Source organism: Heterodontus francisci, chromosome 3 (assembly GCF_036365525.1).
Source record: "Heterodontus francisci isolate sHetFra1 chromosome 3, sHetFra1.hap1, whole genome shotgun sequence".
Lineage (NCBI taxonomy): Eukaryota > Metazoa > Chordata > Chondrichthyes > Heterodontiformes > Heterodontidae > Heterodontus > Heterodontus francisci.
In genome coordinates, this window is record NC_090373.1 from 207,847,211 (window position 1) to 207,866,039 (window position 18,829).

The 18,829-nt window shown below is 49.3% G+C and overlaps 1 protein-coding gene across 5 annotated transcripts in view; it reads left to right on the top strand.

Moving 5' to 3' along the window:
* The window catches only part of ppp2r5d (protein phosphatase 2, regulatory subunit B', delta), a 352,877-nt gene that overhangs the window by 317,309 nt on the left and 16,739 nt on the right, over positions 1-18,829 (top strand). For 4 of the 5 annotated variants that reach the window (XM_068028209.1, XM_068028214.1, XM_068028210.1 and 1 more), the window contains one exon: positions 3,084-3,156. The exons of the other annotated variant lie outside the window; for it this stretch is intronic. In XM_068028209.1, the coding sequence (XP_067884310.1) occupies positions 3,084-3,156 (73 nt within the window). The remainder of the gene's footprint in view (positions 1-3,083; positions 3,157-18,829) is intronic. 5 annotated transcript variants of the gene reach the window in all.

Here is an 18,829-nt window from a genome sequence, read left to right on the forward strand (position 1 = left end):
ATACAGGAGGGGCAGCGGGGGCCGGTGCGGCTACTGGAGGGGCAGCGGGGGCCAGTGCGGATACAGGAGGGCCAGCGGGGACCGGTGCGGATACAGGAGGGCCAGCGGGGGCCGGTGCGGCTACTGGAGGGGCAGCGGGGGCCAGTGCGGATACAGGAGAGCCAGCGGGGGCCGGTGCGGCTACTGGAGGGGCAGCGGGAGCCAGTGCGGATACAGGAGGGGCAGCGGGGACCAGTGCGGATACAGGAGGGGCAGCGGGGGCCGGTGCGGATACAGGAGGGGCAGCGGGGACCAGTGCGGATACAGGAGGGGCAGCGGGGGCCGGTGCGGATACAGGAGGGGCAGCGGGGACCAGTGCGGATACAGGAGGGGCAGCGGGGACCGGTGCGGATACTGGCGGGGCAGCGGGGACCGGTGCGGATACAGGAGGGGCAGCGGGGGCCGGTGCGGATACAGGAGGGGCAGCGGGGACCGGTGCGGCTACAGGAGGGGCAGCGAGGGCCGGTGCGAATACAGGAGGGGCAGCGGGGGCCGGTCGGATATAGGAGGTGCAGCGGGGGCCGGTGCGGATACAGGAGGGGCAGCGGGGCCCAGTGCGGCTACAGGAGGGGCAGCAGGGGCCTGTGCGGCTACGGGAGGGGCAGCGGGGGCCGGTGCGGATACGGGAGGGGCAGCGGGGGCCGGTGCGGATACGGGAGGGGCAGCGGGGGCCGGCGCGGATACAGGAGGGGCAGCGGGGGCCGGCGCGGATACAGGAGGGGCAGCGGGGGCCGGCGCGGATACAGGAGGGGCAGCGGGGGCCGGTGAGGATACAGGAGGGGCAGCGGGGACCGGTGCGGATACAGGAGGGGCAGCGGGGGCCGGCGCGGATACAGGAGGGGCAGCGGGGGCCGGCGAGGATACAGGAGGGGCAGCGGGGGCCGGCGCGGATACAGGAGGGCCAGCGGGGGCCGGCGCGGATACAGGAGGGGCAGCGGGGGCCGGCGCGGATACAGGAGGGGCAGCGGGGGCCGGCGCGGATACAGGAGGGGCAGCGGGGGCCGGCGCGGATACAGGAGGGGCAGCGGGGACCGGTGCGGATACAGGAGGGGCAGCGGGGACCGGTGCGGATACAGGAGGGGCAGCGGGGACCGGTGCGGATACTGGCGGGGCAGCGGGGACCGGTGCGGATACAGGAGGGGCAGCGGGGGCCGGTGCGGATACAGGAGGGGCAGCGGGGACCGGTGCGGCTACAGGAGGGGCAGCGAGGGCCGGTGCGAATACAGGAGGGGCAGCGGGGGCCGGTCGGATATAGGAGGTGCAGCGGGGGCCGGTGCGGATACAGGAGGGGCAGCGGGGCCCAGTGCGGCTACAGGAGGGGCAGCAGGGGCCTGTGCGGCTACGGGAGGGGCAGCGGGGGCCGGTGCGGATACGGGAGGGGCAGCGGGGGCCGGTGCGGATACGGGAGGGGCAGCGGGGGCCGGCGCGGATACAGGAGGGGCAGCGGGGGCCGGCGCGGATACAGGAGGGGCAGCGGGGGCCGGCGCGGATACAGGAGGGGCAGCGGGGGCCGGTGAGGATACAGGAGGGGCAGCGGGGACCGGTGCGGATACAGGAGGGGCAGCGGGGGCCGGCGCGGATACAGGAGGGGCAGCGGGGGCCGGCGAGGATACAGGAGGGGCAGCGGGGGCCGGCGCGGATACAGGAGGGCCAGCGGGGGCCGGCGCGGATACAGGAGGGGCAGCGGGGGCCGGCGCGGATACAGGAGGGGCAGCGGGGGCCGGCGCGGATACAGGAGGGGCAGCGGGGGCCGGCGCGGATACAGGAGGGGCAGCGGGGGCCGGCGCGGATACAGGAGGGCCAGCGGGGGCCGGCGCGGATATAGGAGGGGCAGCGGGGGCCGGCGCGGATACAGGAGGGCCAGCGGGGGCCGGCGCGGATACAGGAGGGGCAGCGGGGGCCGGCGCGGATACAGGAGGGGCAGCGGGGGCCGGCACGGATATAGGAGGGGCAGCGGGGGCCGGCGCGGATACAGGAGGGGCAGCGGGGGCCGGCGCGGATACAGGAGGGGCAGCGGGGGCCGGCGCGGATACAGGAGGGGCAGCGGGGGCCGGCGCGGATACTGGAGGGGCAGCGGGGGCCGGCGCGGATACAGGAGGGGCAGCGGGGACCGGTGCGGATACAGGAGGGGCAGCGGGGGCCGGTGCGGATACTGGAGGGGCAGCGGGGGCCGGTGCGGATACAGGAGGGGCAGCGGGGGCCGGTGCGGATACAGGAGGGGCAGCGGGGGCCGGCGCGGATACAGGAGGGGCAGCGGGGGCCGGCACGGATACAGTTGGGGCAGCGGGGGCCGGCGCGGATATAGGAGGGGCAGCGGGGGCCGGCGCGGATACAGGAGGGGCAGCGGGGGCCGGCGCGGATACAGGAGGGGCAGCGGGGGCCGGCGCGGATACAGGAGGGGCAGCGGGGGCCGGCGCGGATACAGGAGGGGCAGCGGGGGCCGGCGCGGATACTGGAGGGGCAGCGGGGACCGGTGCGGATACAGGAGGGGCAGCGGGGGCCGGTGCAGATACAGGAGGGGCAGCGGGGGCCGGCGCGGATACAGGAGGGGCAGCGGGGACTGGTGCGGATACAGGAGGGGCAGCGGGGACCGGTGCGGATACAGGAGGGGCAGCGGGGGCCGGTGCAGATACAGGAGGGGCAGCGGGGGCCGGCGCAAGCATTGCTTATTCTTCAGCCTGCCATGTTTGAATTCTGTGCTCCTGGAGGTTCAGAAAAGTCTGTTCTTGCTGTTGTCTCCTTAATAGGTCAATTAGAATTGGAGGGCAGGTATTTGATCACATGGCCAATATCAAAGCAATGCAAATTAACATGAGCATGGATTTAAACGTTATACGTGCCTTCACAGTACAGACACAAAAAGCTTGGAAACTCTGTAGTTAAAGTATTCAAGAAAAACAATTTGAACACTGGTTTATATTTGTGTTTTTAAATGTTATATTGTCCATTTAAAAATTAAAAAAGCATGTTATGGGCCACAGTGAGCTGCCGATTCTTCTACCTGGGTCCTTGGGAGAGTTACAGAGCTTATTTTTATATTTCAGGGAGAAATTCAAACTTAAAGAACGCGAGGAGATCTGGCAAAAGATCGAGGATCTGGCCCAACATAATCCTCAGGTATCAAATTACCATTCTTCACCCCCCCAATCATTCAGTAAGTTAATCATTTGGATCGCTGTAATGTTGGGTGCATCCACTGGTATTGCTTCTGTTTGTTGTTGGAGTGGTTTTCTCACAGGAAGCAGTGTAAAATTACTCTAGTGTCGTCCAGAGAAAGCACAAGCCAAGTACTAATTGATGTAACAGCTTCTCTCCTTAAAGCCTCTGCTGAGTGAGTGAGGCCAGATTTAAGCTCTGGGATTTGACTGATTTGACAGCCCAAGTATAGAACTGAGCCATACAGAGTAAGATGACCCTAGCTTCAGTCACTGGTCCAGGCTGAGTTAGCTGGACAACAGTGAAATTGGGCCTTAATGTCCCTAGCTTTTAAAAAATTCATTCTTGGAATATAGATGGCACTTTTGGGGCTGGTATATATTACCCATCCCTAGTTTTCCTCGAAGATGGTGGTGAGCTGCTGCCTTCAACCGCTGCAGTATGTGGTGCAGGTACACCCACAGTGCTGTTAGGGAGGGAGTTACGGATTTTGAGCCAGATAGGGTTGGGAAAGGCAGAGAATAAGCCAGTGTTCATGCTTCTGGTCACTATCCAGTGATTCAACAGCTGAAACAACTTCTATTTATATTGTACCTTTAACTAACTAAACTGTCCTAAGGTGCTTCACAGGAGCTTTCTAAAGCTAAATTTGACACTGAGCCACATAAGGACATATTGGAGCAGGTGACCAAAAGCTTAGTTAGAGAGGTGGGTTTTAAGATACTTAAGGAAGAATTGAAATGCATTGGAAGCAGTTCAGGAGGAAAGAGAAGTAGAGGAGGGAATTCCGGAACATAGGGTCAGTGCAGCTAAAGGCATGGCCATGAGTGGTGGAGTGATTACAATCAGAAATACTCAAGAGGCCACAACTACAGGAATCTTGGAGGGTTGTGGGGCTGCAGGAGATGACAGAGATATGAAAGGGTAAGGTCATTGAGGCATTTAAAAATTGAGGTGTTGCTTAATCAGGAGCCAGTGTAAGTCAGTGAGAACAGGGATAATTGGTGAATGGGACTTGTTACAAATTTGGACAAGGGCAGCAGAGTTTTGGGTGAGCTCAAGTTTACAGAGTGTAGAATGTGGGAGACCAGCCAGGGCTGTATTGAAATAGTCAAGTCTAGAGGTGACAAAGGCATGGAGGAGGGTTTCAGCAACAGAGGAGCTGAGGCAAGGGTAGAGATCATAAAGAGTTGTAAGTAGGCGGGGTCTTAGTGATGGTGTGGATATGTGGCCAGAAGCTCACCTCTGAACATATGAACAAGGAACGGAAGTAGGCCATTCGGCCCCTTGAGCCTGTTCCGTTATTCAATAAGATCATGGCTGATCGGTTTGTGTCTCGAATTCCACACTCCCATCTACCCCCGATAACCTTTGATTCCCTTGTTTAACAAGAATCTATCTACCTCCGCCTTAAAAATATTCAATGTTCCCGCCTCCACCACCTTCTGAGGCAGAGTTCCAAAGTCGCACAACCCTCAGAGAAAAAACTTCTCCTCATCTCTGTCCTAAAAGGGTGACCCCTAATTTTAAAACAGTGACCCCCAAGATCTGGACTCACCCACAAGAGGAAACATCCTCTCCACATCCTGTCAGACGCTGGGTCAAATATGACGCCAAGGTTGCTAACATTATGGTTCAGCCTCAGTTGCCATAGAGAGAGATGGAGTTGTTTGCTCGGCAAGAGTTTGTAGCAGGGGTGGAAGACAATGGCTTAGGTCTTCCAGTATTTAATTGGAGGTAATTCTGCCCATCCACTACTGGCTGTTGGACAAGGAGTCTGATAATTTAGAGACATTAGAGGTGGTAGTGAGGTAGAGCTTAGGTGTCATCAGTGTACATGTGGAAAATGACACTGTGTTTTCAGGATGACGTTGACAAGGGGCAGCGTGTGGTTGAGAAATAGGAGGAGGCCAAGGGTAACAGTGCAGGAGCAGGAAGAAAAGCATTGCCGGTTATTCTCTGGCTACGGTTATATAAGTAAGAATAGACCCAAGTGAGAGCAGTCCCACCCAGCTGGACAGCAGTGGAGAGACTTTAGAAGAGGATGGTGTGGTCAACTGTGTCAAAGGCTGCAGATAGGTCGAGGAGGGATAGTTTAACTTTGTCACAGTCACATAGGATGACATACAAAAACATATGAATTCGGAGCAGGAGGAGGCTACTCGAGACTGCTCTGCCATTCAACAAGATCGTGGCTGATCTGATTGGAACCTCAGCTCCACATTCCCACCTACCCCCGATAATCACTCACCCACTTGTTTATCAAGAATCTATCTACCTCTGCCATAAAAATATTCAAAGACTCTGCTTCCACTGCCTTTTGAGGAAGAGAATTCCAAAGACTCACAACCCTCTGAGAAAAAATTTCTCCTCTGTCTTAAATGGGCGACCCCTTATTTTTAACCCCCAGTCTAGATTTTCGGACAAGAGGAAACATCCTTTCCACATCCAGCCTGTCAAGACCCCTCAGGATCTTATATGTTTCAATCAAGTCGCCTCTTACTCTTCTAAACTCCAGTGGATACAAGCCTAGCCTGTCCAATCTTTCCTCACAAGACAACCTGCCCATTCCAGGTATCAGTCTAGTAAACCTTCTCTGAACTGCTTCCAATGCATTTACATCCTTCCTTAAATAATGAGACCAATACTGTACACAGTACTCCTGATGTGGTCTTACCAATGCCCTGTATAACTGAAGCATAATCTCCCTACTTTTGTATTCAATTCCCCTCGCAATAAACAATAACAATCTATTAGCTTTCTTAATTAATTGCTGTACCTGCATACTAACCTTTTGTGATTCATCCACTAGGACACCCAGATCCCTCTGCATCCCAGAGCTCTGCAATCTCTCACCATTTAGATAATCTGCTTTTTTATTCTTCCTGACAAAATAGCCAATTTCACATTTTCCCACATTGTACTCCATTTGCCCTTAACCTATCTATGTCCCTTTGTAGCCTCCTTATGTCCTCTTCACAACTCACTTTCCTACCTATCTTTGTGTCATCAGCAAATTTAGTAACCATTCCTTCAGCCCATTCATTCAAGTAACTTATATACATTGTAAATAGTTGAGGTCTCAGCACTGATCCCTGCGGCAAACACTTGGTACTTCTTGCCAACCAAAAAATGACCCATTATGCCTATTCTCTGTTTCTTGTTAGCTAGCCAATCTTCTATCCATGCTAATATGTTACCCCCTACACCATGAGCTTTATTTTCTGCAACAACCTTTGATGTTGCACCTTATCAAATGCCTTCTGGAAATCTAAGTACAGTACATCCACCGGTTCCCCTTTTTCCACAGCACGTTACTTCTAATTCAAGAAAGAGTTAGTTCGATATAGTTCTTAGGGCTAATGGGATCAAGGGATACGGGGAGAAAGCAGGAACAGGTTACTGAAACAAAAACAAGAAATGCTGGATTCACTCAGCAGGTCTGGCAGCATCTGTGGAAAGAGAAGCAGAGTTAACGTTTCGGGTCAGTGACCCTTCTTCGGAACCACAGGTTCCTGAGTTTGGATGATCAGCCATGATCGTATTGAATGGCGGAGCAGGCTCAAAGGGCTGAATGGCCTACTGCTGCTCCTATTTTTCTATGTTTCTTCAGAGAACTCCAATAAATTGGTTAAACATGATTTCCCTTTCACAAAACCATGTTGACTCTGCCTGATTACCTTGAATATTTCTAAGTGCCCTGCTATAACGTCTTTAATAATAGCTTCTAACATTTTCCCTATGACAGATGTTAAGCTAACTGGCCTGTAGTTTCCTGCTTTCTGTCTCCCTTTTTGAATAAAGGAGTTACATTGGTTATTTTCCAATCTAACGGAACCTTCCCCAAATGTAGGGAATTTTGGAAAATTAAAACGAACGCATCAACTATCTCACTAGCCACTTCTTTTACGACCCGAGGATGAAGTCCATCAGGACCTGAGGACTTGTCAACCCGCAGCTCCAACAATTTGCTCAATACCACCTCCCTGGTGATTGTAATTTTCTTGAGTTCCTCCCTCCCTTCCATTTCCTGATTTACAGCTAATTCTGGGATGTTACTTCTGTCCCCAATAGTGAAGACCGATGCAAAATATCTGTTCAATTCATCTGCCATCTCCTTATTTTCCATTATTAATTCCCCAGACTTGCTTTCTATAGAACCAATGCTCACGTTAACTCTGTTTTAAATATCTATTTATTTATTTTTTTATTTAGAGATACAGCACAGAAACAGGCCCTTCGGCCCACCGAGTCTGTGCCGACCAACAACTGCCCATTTTATACTAACCCTACAGTCATCCCATATTCCCTATCACCTCCCTACACTAGGGGCAATTTACAACGGCCAATTTACCTATCACCTGCGAGTCTTTTGGATGTGGGAGGAAACCGGAGCACCCGGCGAAAACCCACACGGTCACAGGGAGAACTTGCAAACTCCACACAGGCAGTACCCAGAATCGAACCCGGGTCCCTGGAGCTGTGAGGCTGCGGTGCTGACCACTGTGCCACTGTTTTTATATTTCTAGCTAGCTTTCTCTCGTACTCTAATTTTTCCCTCCTTATTAATCTTTTAGTTATTATTTGCTGTTTTTTATATTCTGTTAAATCTTCTGACTTGCCATCCATCTTTGCGTAATTATATGCTTTTTCTTTCAGTTTGATACTATCTTTAACTTTTTTAGTGAACCACGGAAGGCGGGTCCTCCCCCTGGAATCTCTCATTGGAATGTATCTATTCTGTATATTCTGAAATATCTCCTTAAATATCTGCCACTGCATCTCTATTGACTTATCCCTTAACCTAATTTGCCAGTTTACTTTTGCTAGCTCTGCTTTCATGCCCTCATAATTGCCCTTATTTAAGTTTAAAATATTATTCTTAGACCCACTCTGCTGTCCCTCAACTCATTGCCCCGAGCCAAGCTGTTCCAGTACAGCTGCAACACTGGCATCTACCTGACATTGTGGAAAATTGCCCAGGTATGACCTGTTCACAAAAAGCAAGACAAACCCAACCCGGCCAATTTCCGCCCATCAGTCTTTTTTTTATGCATTCATGGGATTTGGGCTGCGCTGGCCAGGCCAGCATTTATTGTCCGTCCCTAATTGCCCTTGAGAAGGTGGTGGTGAGCTGCCTTCTTGAACCGTTGCAGTCCATGTGGGGTAGGTAGACCCACAGTGCTGTTAGGAAGGGAGTTCCAGGATTTTGACCCAGTGACCGTGAAGGAATGGCAATATAGTTCCAAGTCAGGATGGTGTGTGACTTGGAGAGGTGGTGGTGTTCCCATGCATTTGCTGCCCTCGTCCTTCTAGTTGGTAGTGGTCGCGGGTTTGGAAAGTGCTGTCTAAGGAGCCTTGGTGCATTGCTGCAGTGCACCTTGTAGATGGTACACACTGCTGCTACTGTGCGTCGGTGGTGGAGGGAGTGAATGTTTGTAGATGGGGTGCCAATCAAGCGGTCTGCTTTGTCCTGGATGGTGTCGAGCTTCTTGAGTGCTGTTGGAGCTGCACCCATCCAGGCAAGTGGACAGTATTCCATCACACTCCTGATTTGTGCCTTGTAGATGGTGGACAGGCTTTGGGGAGTCAGGAGGTGAGTTATTCGCCTCAGGATTCCTCGCCTCTGACCTGCTCTTGTAGCCACCGTATTTATATGGCTACTCCAGTTCAGTTTCTGGTCAATGGTAGCCCCTAGGATGTTGATAGTGGGGGATTCAGCGATGGTAATGCCATTGAATGTCAAGGGGAGATGGTTAGATTCTGTCTTGTTGGAGATGGTCATTGCCTGGCACTTGTGTGGCGCAAATGTTACTTGGAGTCATAGAGTGATACAGCACTGATACTTGCCACTTATTAGCTCAAGCCTGGATATTGTCCAGGTCTTGCTGCGTTTCTACAGGGACTGCTTCAGTATCTGAGGAGTCATGAATGGTGCTGAACATTGTGCAATCATCAGTGAACATCCCCACTTCTGACCTTATGATTGAAGGACAGTCATTGATGCAGGTGCTTCATAAGTTTGGGCCTAGGACACTACCCTGAGGAACTCCTGTAGTGATGTCCTGGAGCTCAGATGATTGACCTCCAACAACCACAACCATCTTCCTTTGCGCTAGGTATGACTTCAGCCAGCGGAGGGTTTTCCCCCTGATTCCCATTGCCCTCAGTTTTGCGAGGGCTCCTTGATGCCATACTCGTTCAAATGCTGCCTTGATGTCAAGGGCAGTCACTCTCACCTCACTTCTTCAGTTCAGCTCTTTTGTCCATGTTTGAACCAAGGCTGTAATGATGTCAGGAGCTGAGTGGCCCTGGTGGAACTCAAACTGAGCGTCACTAAGCAGGTTATTGCTAAGCAAGTGCCGCTTGATGGCACTGTTGATGACACCTTCCATCACTTTACTGATGATTGAGAGTAGGTTGATGGGGCGATAATTGGCCGGATTGGACTTGTCCTGCTTTTTGTGTACAGGACATACCTGGGCAATTTTCCACATTGCAGGGTAGATGCCAGTGTTGCAGCTGTACAGGAACAGCTTGGCTAGGGGCGCGGCAAGTTCTGGAGCACCGGTCTTCAGTACTGTTGCCGGGATATTGTTGCAGTATCCAGTGCCTTCAGTCGTTTCTTGATATCATGCGGAGTGAATCGAATTGGCTGAAGTCTGGCATTTGTGATGCTGGGGACTTCAGGAGGAGGCCAAGATGGATCATCAACTCGACACTTCTGGCTGAAGATTGTTGCAAATGCTTCAGCCTTATCTCTCGCGCTGATGTGCTGGGCTCCCCCATCATTGAGGAGTGGGATATTTGTGGAGCCACCTCCTCCAGTTAGTTGTTTAGTTATCCACCACCATTCACAGCTAAATGTGGCAGGACTGCAGAGCTTAGATCTGATCCGTTGGTTATGGGATCGCTTAGCTCTGTCTATCGCATGCTGCTTATGCAGTTTGGTATGCAAGTAGTCCTGGGTTGTAGCTTCACCAGGTTGACACCTCATTTTGAGGTATGCCTGGTGCTGCTCCTGGCATGCCCTCCTGCACTCTTCATTGAACCAATGTTGGTCTCCTGGCTTGATGGTAACGGTAGAGTGGAGGATATGCCGGGCCATGAGGTTACAGATTGTGATTGAGTACAATTCTGCTGCTGCTGATGGCCCACTGCGCATCATGGATGCCCAGTTTTGCATTGCTAGATCTGTTCGAAATCTATCCCATTTAGCACGGTGATAGTGCCACACAACACGATGGAGGGTATCCTCAATGTGAAGGAGGGACTTCGTCTCCACAAGGACTGTGTGGTGGTCACTCCTACCGATACTGTCATGGACAGATGCATCTGCGGCAGGCAGATTGGTGAGGACGAGATCAAGTATGTTTTCCCCTCTTGTTGGTTCCCTCACCATCTGCCGCATACCCAGTCTAGCAGATATGTCCTTTAGGACTCGGCCAGCTCTGTCAGTAGTGGTGCTACCGAGCCACTCTTGGTGATGGACATTGAAGTCCCCCACCCAGAGTACATTTTGTGCCCTCGCCACCCTCAGTGCTTCCTCCAAGTGGTGTTCAACATGGAGGAGTACTGAGTCATCAGTCTATTCTCGATCATCAGGTGGAAGGTATCATCGACAGTGCTGTCAAGCGCCACTTTGCAGCAACAACCTGCTCACAGATGCTCAATTTGGGTTCCGCCAGGGCCAAGCGGATCCTGACTGCGTGACAGCCTTGGTCCAAATATGGACAAAAGAGCTGAACTCGTGGTGAGAGTGATTGCACTTGATATCAAGGCAGTATTTGACTCTGTGGCATCAAGGAGCCCTGGCCAAAATGAAGTCAATGGAAATCAGGGGCTAAATTCTCCACCGGTTGGAGTCATACCTCGCAGAAAGGAAGTTGGTTCTGGTTGTTGGAGGTCAGTCATCTCAGCCCCGGGACATTGCTGCAGGAGTTCCTCAGGGTAGTGTCCTAGGTCCAACCTAGCTGCTTCATCAATGACCTTCCTTCCATCATAACATCAGAAGTGGGAATGTTCACTGATCATAAAATCATAAGAACTAGGAGCAGGAGTAGGCCGTCCGGCCCATCGAGCCTGCTCCGCCATTCAATAAGATTATGGCTGATCTTTTCGTGGACTCAGATCCACTTACCCGCGCTCCCACCATATCCCTTAATTCCTTTATTGTTTTAGAAAGATATCTACCTTAGCTTTAAAAACGTTTACTGAAGAAGCGTCAACTACTTCACTGGGCAAGGAATTCCATAGATTAACAACCCTCTGGGTGAAGAAGTTCCTTCTTAATTCAGTCCTAAATCTGCTCCCTATAATCTTGAGGCTATGCCCTCTTGTCCTAGCTTCACCTGCCAGTGGAAACATCCTCTCTACTTGTATCTTATCTATTCCCTTCATGATTTTATATGTTTCTATAAGATCCCCCCTCATTCTTCTGAACTCCAATGAATATAATCCCAATCTACTCAGTCTCTCCTCATAAGCCAACCCCCTCAACTCCGGAATCAACCTAGTGAACCTCCTCTGCACCCCCTCCAGTGCCAGGATATCCTTTCTCAAGTAAGGAGACCAAAACTGCACACAGTACTCCAGGTGCGGCCTCACCAGTACCTTATACAGCTGCAACATAACCTCTCTGCTTTTAAACTCAATCCCTTTAGCAATGAAGGACAAAATTCCATTTGCCTTCCTAATTACTTGCTGTACCTGCAGACCAACCTTCTGCGATTCATGCAAAAGGACACCTAGGTCCCTCTGCATAGCAGCATGCTGCAACTTTTTACCATTCATGTAATAATCCTTTTTACTGTTACTCCTACCGAAATGAATGACATCACATTTATTAACATTGTATTCCATCTGCCAGACCTTTGCCCACTCACTCAATGTATCTATGTTCCTCTGCAAAGTTTCACAGTCATCTGCACACTTTGCTCTGCCACACATCTTAGTTTCATCTGCAAACTTTGACACCCTACACGTGGTCCCCAACTCCAAATCATCTATATAAATTGTAAATAATTGCGGTCCCAACACCGATCCCTGAGGCACACCACTAGTGACTGATTGCCAACCAGAATAGCACTCATTTATCCCCACTCTCTGCTTCCTGTTAGTCAACCAATCCTCTATCCATGCTAATACTTTACCCCTGACGCCATGCATCTTTATCTTATGCAGCAGCCTCTTGTGCGGCACCTTGTCGAAGGCCTTTTGGAAATCTAGGTACACCACATCCACTGGGTCCCCATTGTCCACCTTGCTCGTAATGTCATCATAGAATTCCAAAAGATTTGTCAAGCATGACCTGCCCTTCATGAACCCATGCCTCGTCTGCCCAACGGGACAATTTCTATCGAGATGCCCTGCTATTTCTTCCTTGATAATAGACTCAAGCATCTTCCCCACAACAGAGGTTAAGCTAATCGGTCTATAATTCCCCATCTTTTGTCTCCCTCCCTTCTTAAACAGTGGCGTCACATCTGCTGTTTTCCAATCTGCTGGGACTACCCCAGAGTCCAGCGAATTTTGGAAAATTACCGTCAGTGCTATTACCTGCAATTTCTCCCGCCATCTCTTTTAGTATCCTGGGATGCATTCCATCAGGGCCAGGAGACTTATCAATCCTTAGCTCCATTAGCTTGCCCAACACTACCTCTTCTGTAATAATGATTGTTCCCAGGTCCTCACCTACGTTCGTCTCTTTGTCAATTACTGGCATGTTATTAATGTCCTCCACTGAGAAGACCGATACAAAATACCTGTTCAATGCCTCGGCCATTTCATCATATCCCATAACTAAATTCTCCTTCTCATCCTCTAAAGGACCAACGTTTACTTTAGCCACTCTTTTTCGTTTTATATATTTATAGAAACTTTTGCTATCTGTGCCAGTTTTTTCTCATGTTCTGTCTTACTTTTCTTTATAGCTCTTTTTGTAGCTTTCTGTTGACCTTGAAAGTTTTCCCAATCTTCTAGTTTCATGCTGTTTTTGGCCACTTTGTATGCCTTCTTTTTCAATTTGATAGCCTCCCTTATTTCCTTAGACACCCATGGCAGATTACCCCTTTTCTTCCAGTCCTTCCTTTTCACTGGAATATACTTTTGCTGAGCACTTTGATTGCACAACGTTCAGTGCCATATATTAAAGCAGTGCATGTCCATATGCAGCAAGACCTGGACAACATTCAGGCTTGGGCTGATAAGTGGCAAATAACATTTGTGTTATACAAGTGCCAGATAATGACCATCTCCAACAAGAGACAATCTTGGTAGTAGAAGCAGATACATTAGGGACATTTAAGCGACTCTTGGATAGGTACATGGATGATAGTAGTATGAAGGGTATGTAGGTAGTTTGATCCTAGAGTAGGTTAAAGGTTTGGCACAACATCGTGGGCCGAAGGGCCTGTACTGTGCTGTACTGTTCTATGTTCTAACCATCTTCCCTTGACATTCAACTACCATCGCCTAATCCCCCACTATCAACATCCTGGGCGTTACCATTGATTAGAAACTAAACTTTTTTTTATTCATTCAGGGATGTGAGCATCGCTGGCTAGGCCAGCATTTATTGCCCATCCTTAAATGCCCTTGGAGCAGCCACATAAATATTGTGGCTAGAAGAGCAGGTCAGTGGATGGGAATTCTGTGGTGAGTAACTCACCTTCTGACTCCCTAATGCCTGTCCACCGTTTACAAGGCACAAGTCAGGAGTGTGATGGAATACTCTCCATTGCCTGGATCGAGTGCGGCTCCAACAACACAACACAGAAGCTCAACACCATCCAGGACAAAGCAACCCGCTTGATTGGCACCCCATTCACCGCCTTAAACATTCACTCCCTCCAGCACCGACGCACAGTGGCAGCAGTGTGTACCATCTACAAGGTGCACTAGAGCAACTCCTTTGATAGCACCTTCCATACCCGCAACTTCTACCACCTAGAAGGACAAGGGCAGCAGATGCATGGGAACACCACCACCTGCAAGTTACCCTCCAAGCCACACACCATCCTGACTTGGAACTATATCGCCGTTCCTTCACTGTCACTGGGTCAAAATCCTGGAACTCCCTCCCTAACAGCACTCTGAGTGTGTATGCACCAGATGGACTGCAGTGGTTCAAGAAGGCAGCTCACCACCACCTTCTCCAGAGCAATTAGAGATGGGCAATAAATGCTGGCCTAGCCAGCAACGCCCACATCCCATGAAACAAATATTTTTTTTAAATTGTGACTGATTGCCATTTCAGTATTGTGGCAGGGCAGAAACCTGATTGGAGGGATTCAAACGTGGAGTTCTGGGAAAGATGGGGGCACGGATTTGAGAGGCGAGACCATGTTCTTTGGAATGGAAAGGGAGGTTGGAGATGGGACGGTAGTTTGCAAGGATGGAGGGATCAAGGGTTTTTTTTTTAGGGGAGGGGTGATGATGGCAGATTTAAAGGAAAGGGAGAACAGTACCTGAGGGTAGAAAATAGTTAACAATGCCACTAACATGGGGACCAGGATGGGAAGTTTGGTGGACACAGTTTGGCTGAACCAGGGTCGAGGGAGCAGGAGCTGGGTTTCATGGACAGAATGAGCTTGGAGAGTGTAGGGGGGAGATAGGAGAGAAACTTGAGAAGGAAACAAGCTCAGGGCTAGGGAAGGGGGAGCAGTGGGGACATTTGACCCAGTGAGCTGGGGAAAAGCAGCTGATCGCATGATCTCAATCATAGTGATAAAGAAATCCATGAGCTCCTTGCACTTGTTGGTGAGGATGGAGGAGATGAGGATGGGTGTTTTGGGAAGATTGTAGTAAAAAAAGCTGGGAGTTACCTTTGCATTCCAGGATGATTTGGGAATAGTGAGCAGTTTTAGCAGATGAAAACAATCTAATGTGCTTTATGTGGTCCAGCCAGACCTGGTGATGAATGGCTAAAACAGTTTTTAAAAATTCGTTCATAGGATGTTGGTGTCACTGGCAAGGCCAACATTTATTGCCCATCTCTAATAATAGGAGCAGGAGTAGGCCATTCAGCCCTTCGAGCCCAGAGTACCATTCAGTGAGATCATGGCCGATCTTCTACTTCAATTCCAGTTTCCTGCTCTATCCCCGTGTTCCTTGATATTTTTAACATGTAGAAATCTGTCAATCTCAGTCTTGAACATATAAGATCATTACCAGGATTTACTCACTTTGCGGATTGCTAATGATTGCTCATAACCCAATGCAGATACAAGTGTTCGTCTTTAATGGTCAAGTAAATTTATTAAGTAATAATCATACAGACACTCAAAATATTAATACTTAACGTAGGCAATAGGATACAGCTGGCTCAGTCAAGCCCCGCATCGTAGAAACCCAGTTGCTTTGGCGTTAGTTCTTGAGATCTTCCATTGACCGAAGTCGTTCTCATTCGTCTTTCTGTACTTTGGGTTGTGCGCCGAGGGTCTCGAGTCTATCCTTTATACCCTTTTCTGGGCCTAGCCTTTCCCCTGATTGATTAGTTTACCCTTGAGTAGGGTAAAGAAAACTCATCTTTCTCCTGATAGGTTACTGTGAGCTCTTTTGTCCACTTGATCAGTTTGTTATGACCTTGATTAGTTTATCATTGTCATGATGTCAGGAGACATCGTCAGCATTTAACTGTTCTTTACAAAAGTTATTAGATTCCAGAACCATGTCTGTGATTAAAGACACATTCCACTCAGTCAGCAATTTGGACAAAGTACACGGTCTTCCTTTAGTAAATCATGGCTAACAACTTAAAGGATTTTAAAAAGAAACTATTGCAAGAAAGTAATTTATAAAAGACTAATTCTTACAATTCCCCACCTTGACGGTGAAGTTATCTTCCTGATCCCTCAAAAAAAAACCCAAAAACATACCATTACAATGATTCTCTTATTGTGATTGATCGCAACTATATACTCCAGCTTCCCCTTCTTAATTCATCATCTCATTAGACTGGGATAACCATCTGTAATGATAGTTACCTGATCAATAGTAGTGTATAAACTCAGAGCAGTTTCTGACATTAACATACACATTCTGAAATTCGTCACTAGTTTCCTCAGGTGGACAAGCATAAAAGTGATTACTGCCAGAGTTATTTACTGGATCACAACTAAAGTGTGCGACCAAACCCTAATCCTTGGAGAGATTTCTAAATTTAATCCAGTATTCCACCAATGGCTACCATCCCTGATTTCGGAGATCTCTTCCCTAATATCTTTATTTTGCTGTTGTAGTACATAATAACTCTTATATGAATGATCAGTTGTAGACCTTAACTCTAACAGGTATTCTGGAAGGGGTGGGATCTCATAACCAAACATTGTCACAGACTGATTAAATTGATTTTTATCCTGTCACTAGCCTTAATCACTATTTCTTCATGGTGATCCACTGGATGCAACACTTGTCCGGCAATTTGAACTGGGTATTTGGGCGTCAGGCAAAAGGATGATTCTTCACAGTGTACACAATATTTCCATATTTATCATCTTTCAGTACCGTAATAACACAATACTCCCCTCTTCCCTGCTAAGCGGATCATACTGGGAATGCTTGGTACAATTCGGGCTATCTAATTCCCATTAAATCCACAAGCGGATCATACTGGGAATGCTTGGTACAATTCGGGCTATCTAATTCCCATTAAATCCACAAGCGGATCATACTGGGAATGCGCTTCCTCTGGCGACTGCCTTGGTACAATTCGGGCTATCTAATTCCCAGTGAAAGACCCTTACTTCAGAATCTGTGCCTGCTACTGACTGAGTGATGTCAGGCTCCCCTGTCTCATTGTTAGGAACCAGCTATAATCAGGATTTCTTCACTCCACGTCTTCCTGTTGTGAAAATTCTCACAAGTCAGTTGTTTCCTTTCCTCTTCTTCCAGCCTATATCGTGTCCCGTCTTCCGCCTTAGTACCTTCAGGCAGCTAGGGTTAAATCGTCGCTGCACAAATACATATACCTTCCCGCATATATTCAGGTCCTCCAGCATGGCTGGCATAGTTGGTAGTGATTTGGGTTTGACACCTTAACCTGGGTGGGAATGGTGTGTTCATCCCAAGGATTCCATACCACTTCCTTTTTCTTGTCGGAAAAACCAAACCTAGTTCTTTGACACCTTGGGGTATTCTCTATTTGCCTGCCATTTATACTCACATACAATACAAACCCCATGCCCTTTAACTTCCCAACTCTGAACATGCATTTTCAATTCATAATTAATGATGCATCCCAGTGTTCAAGGGTCCTTGTTGGAGTATATGCGTCCGTCTGGCCCAGTCATCTTACCCTTGAATTCCCATGGTGCAACCAATCCTGCCTTAGCAGGGGCCAGCCGGGGTTTGTTAGTAAAAAAGACATCATCATCCTTGGTCCAGTCAAAGTGTCTGTCCCTGGACTGATGTCTTCCTGGGCGATTGGGAATCTCCTGGGATGAGCTTGGTGACTTTATGGCACCCATGTAGAGTATCCAAGATGAGAACATGTCCACCCCTGCAATATAAAGGATCAAGGTTAGCATCTTAGTTTTTAGTTTAGTATAGTTTAGAGATACAGCACTGAAACAGGCCCTTCGGCCCACCGAGTCTGTGCTGACCATCAACCACCCATTTATATTAATCCTACACTAATTCCATATTCCTACCACATCCCCACCTGTCCCTATATTCTCCTACCACCTACCTATACTAGGGGCAATTTATAATGGCCAATTTACCTATCAACCTGCAAATCTTTGGCATAGGGAAGGAAACCGGAGCACCCGGAGAAAACCCATGCAGACACGGGGAGAACTTGCAAACTCCACACAGGCAGTACCCGGAATTGAACCCGGGTCGCTGGAGCTGTGAGGCTGCGGTGCTAACCACTGCGCCACTGTGCCGCCCTAACCACTGCGCCACTGTGCCCTACCAGTTTCAACTGATTTCTATGGAACCATTTTAATTTTGGCTCCATAAGGAATTTTCAACAAATAGACTGCCGGACTCATTTTATCCAGAATAAAGGTCCCAACCACTTGGGCTCAAAGGAATGTTTCTTTGGAGAATAATTCCGTGACATAACTTGGTCTCCTACACCGTATTCAAAAGGATTCACCTTTTTAGTGAAATACTTTTTGATTTGATAAATTTTTCCAGATTACAGACGACCAGATTATTAATTTCTGACACATGTGGCGTCATCTCCCGGAGCCAGTTTTGGCTGCAGGGTTGCATTATTAGCCGGACAGTCCTTCCCAATGCTAAATGTCCTGGTGTTCTCATGGACCTTCCAGTGATGGCTTCATGTAGCTTCATCCCTGTTGTCTTATGAGGGGTAGATCTGATGACCACCAAACATAGGGGTAACATAACAGCCTATTGGGTGGGGTGTTCTGCACACACCTTAGTCAAAAGCGTTTTCAACGTTCTATTGCTCCGTTCCACTATCCCAGATGATTGTGGATGGTGGAATATGTGCAACTTGTGCTTGATCTACTGCAGTGCTGAAAAAATTTTGCCTGTAAAATGAGAGCACTGATCACTGTCTACTTGGATGGGCAATCCCCACCTGCAGAAAACCTCAATCAAAAGGATTTTTCCTGCTGTTTTGGCTATATTATTTTTAGTGGGAAGCACCTCAGTCCAT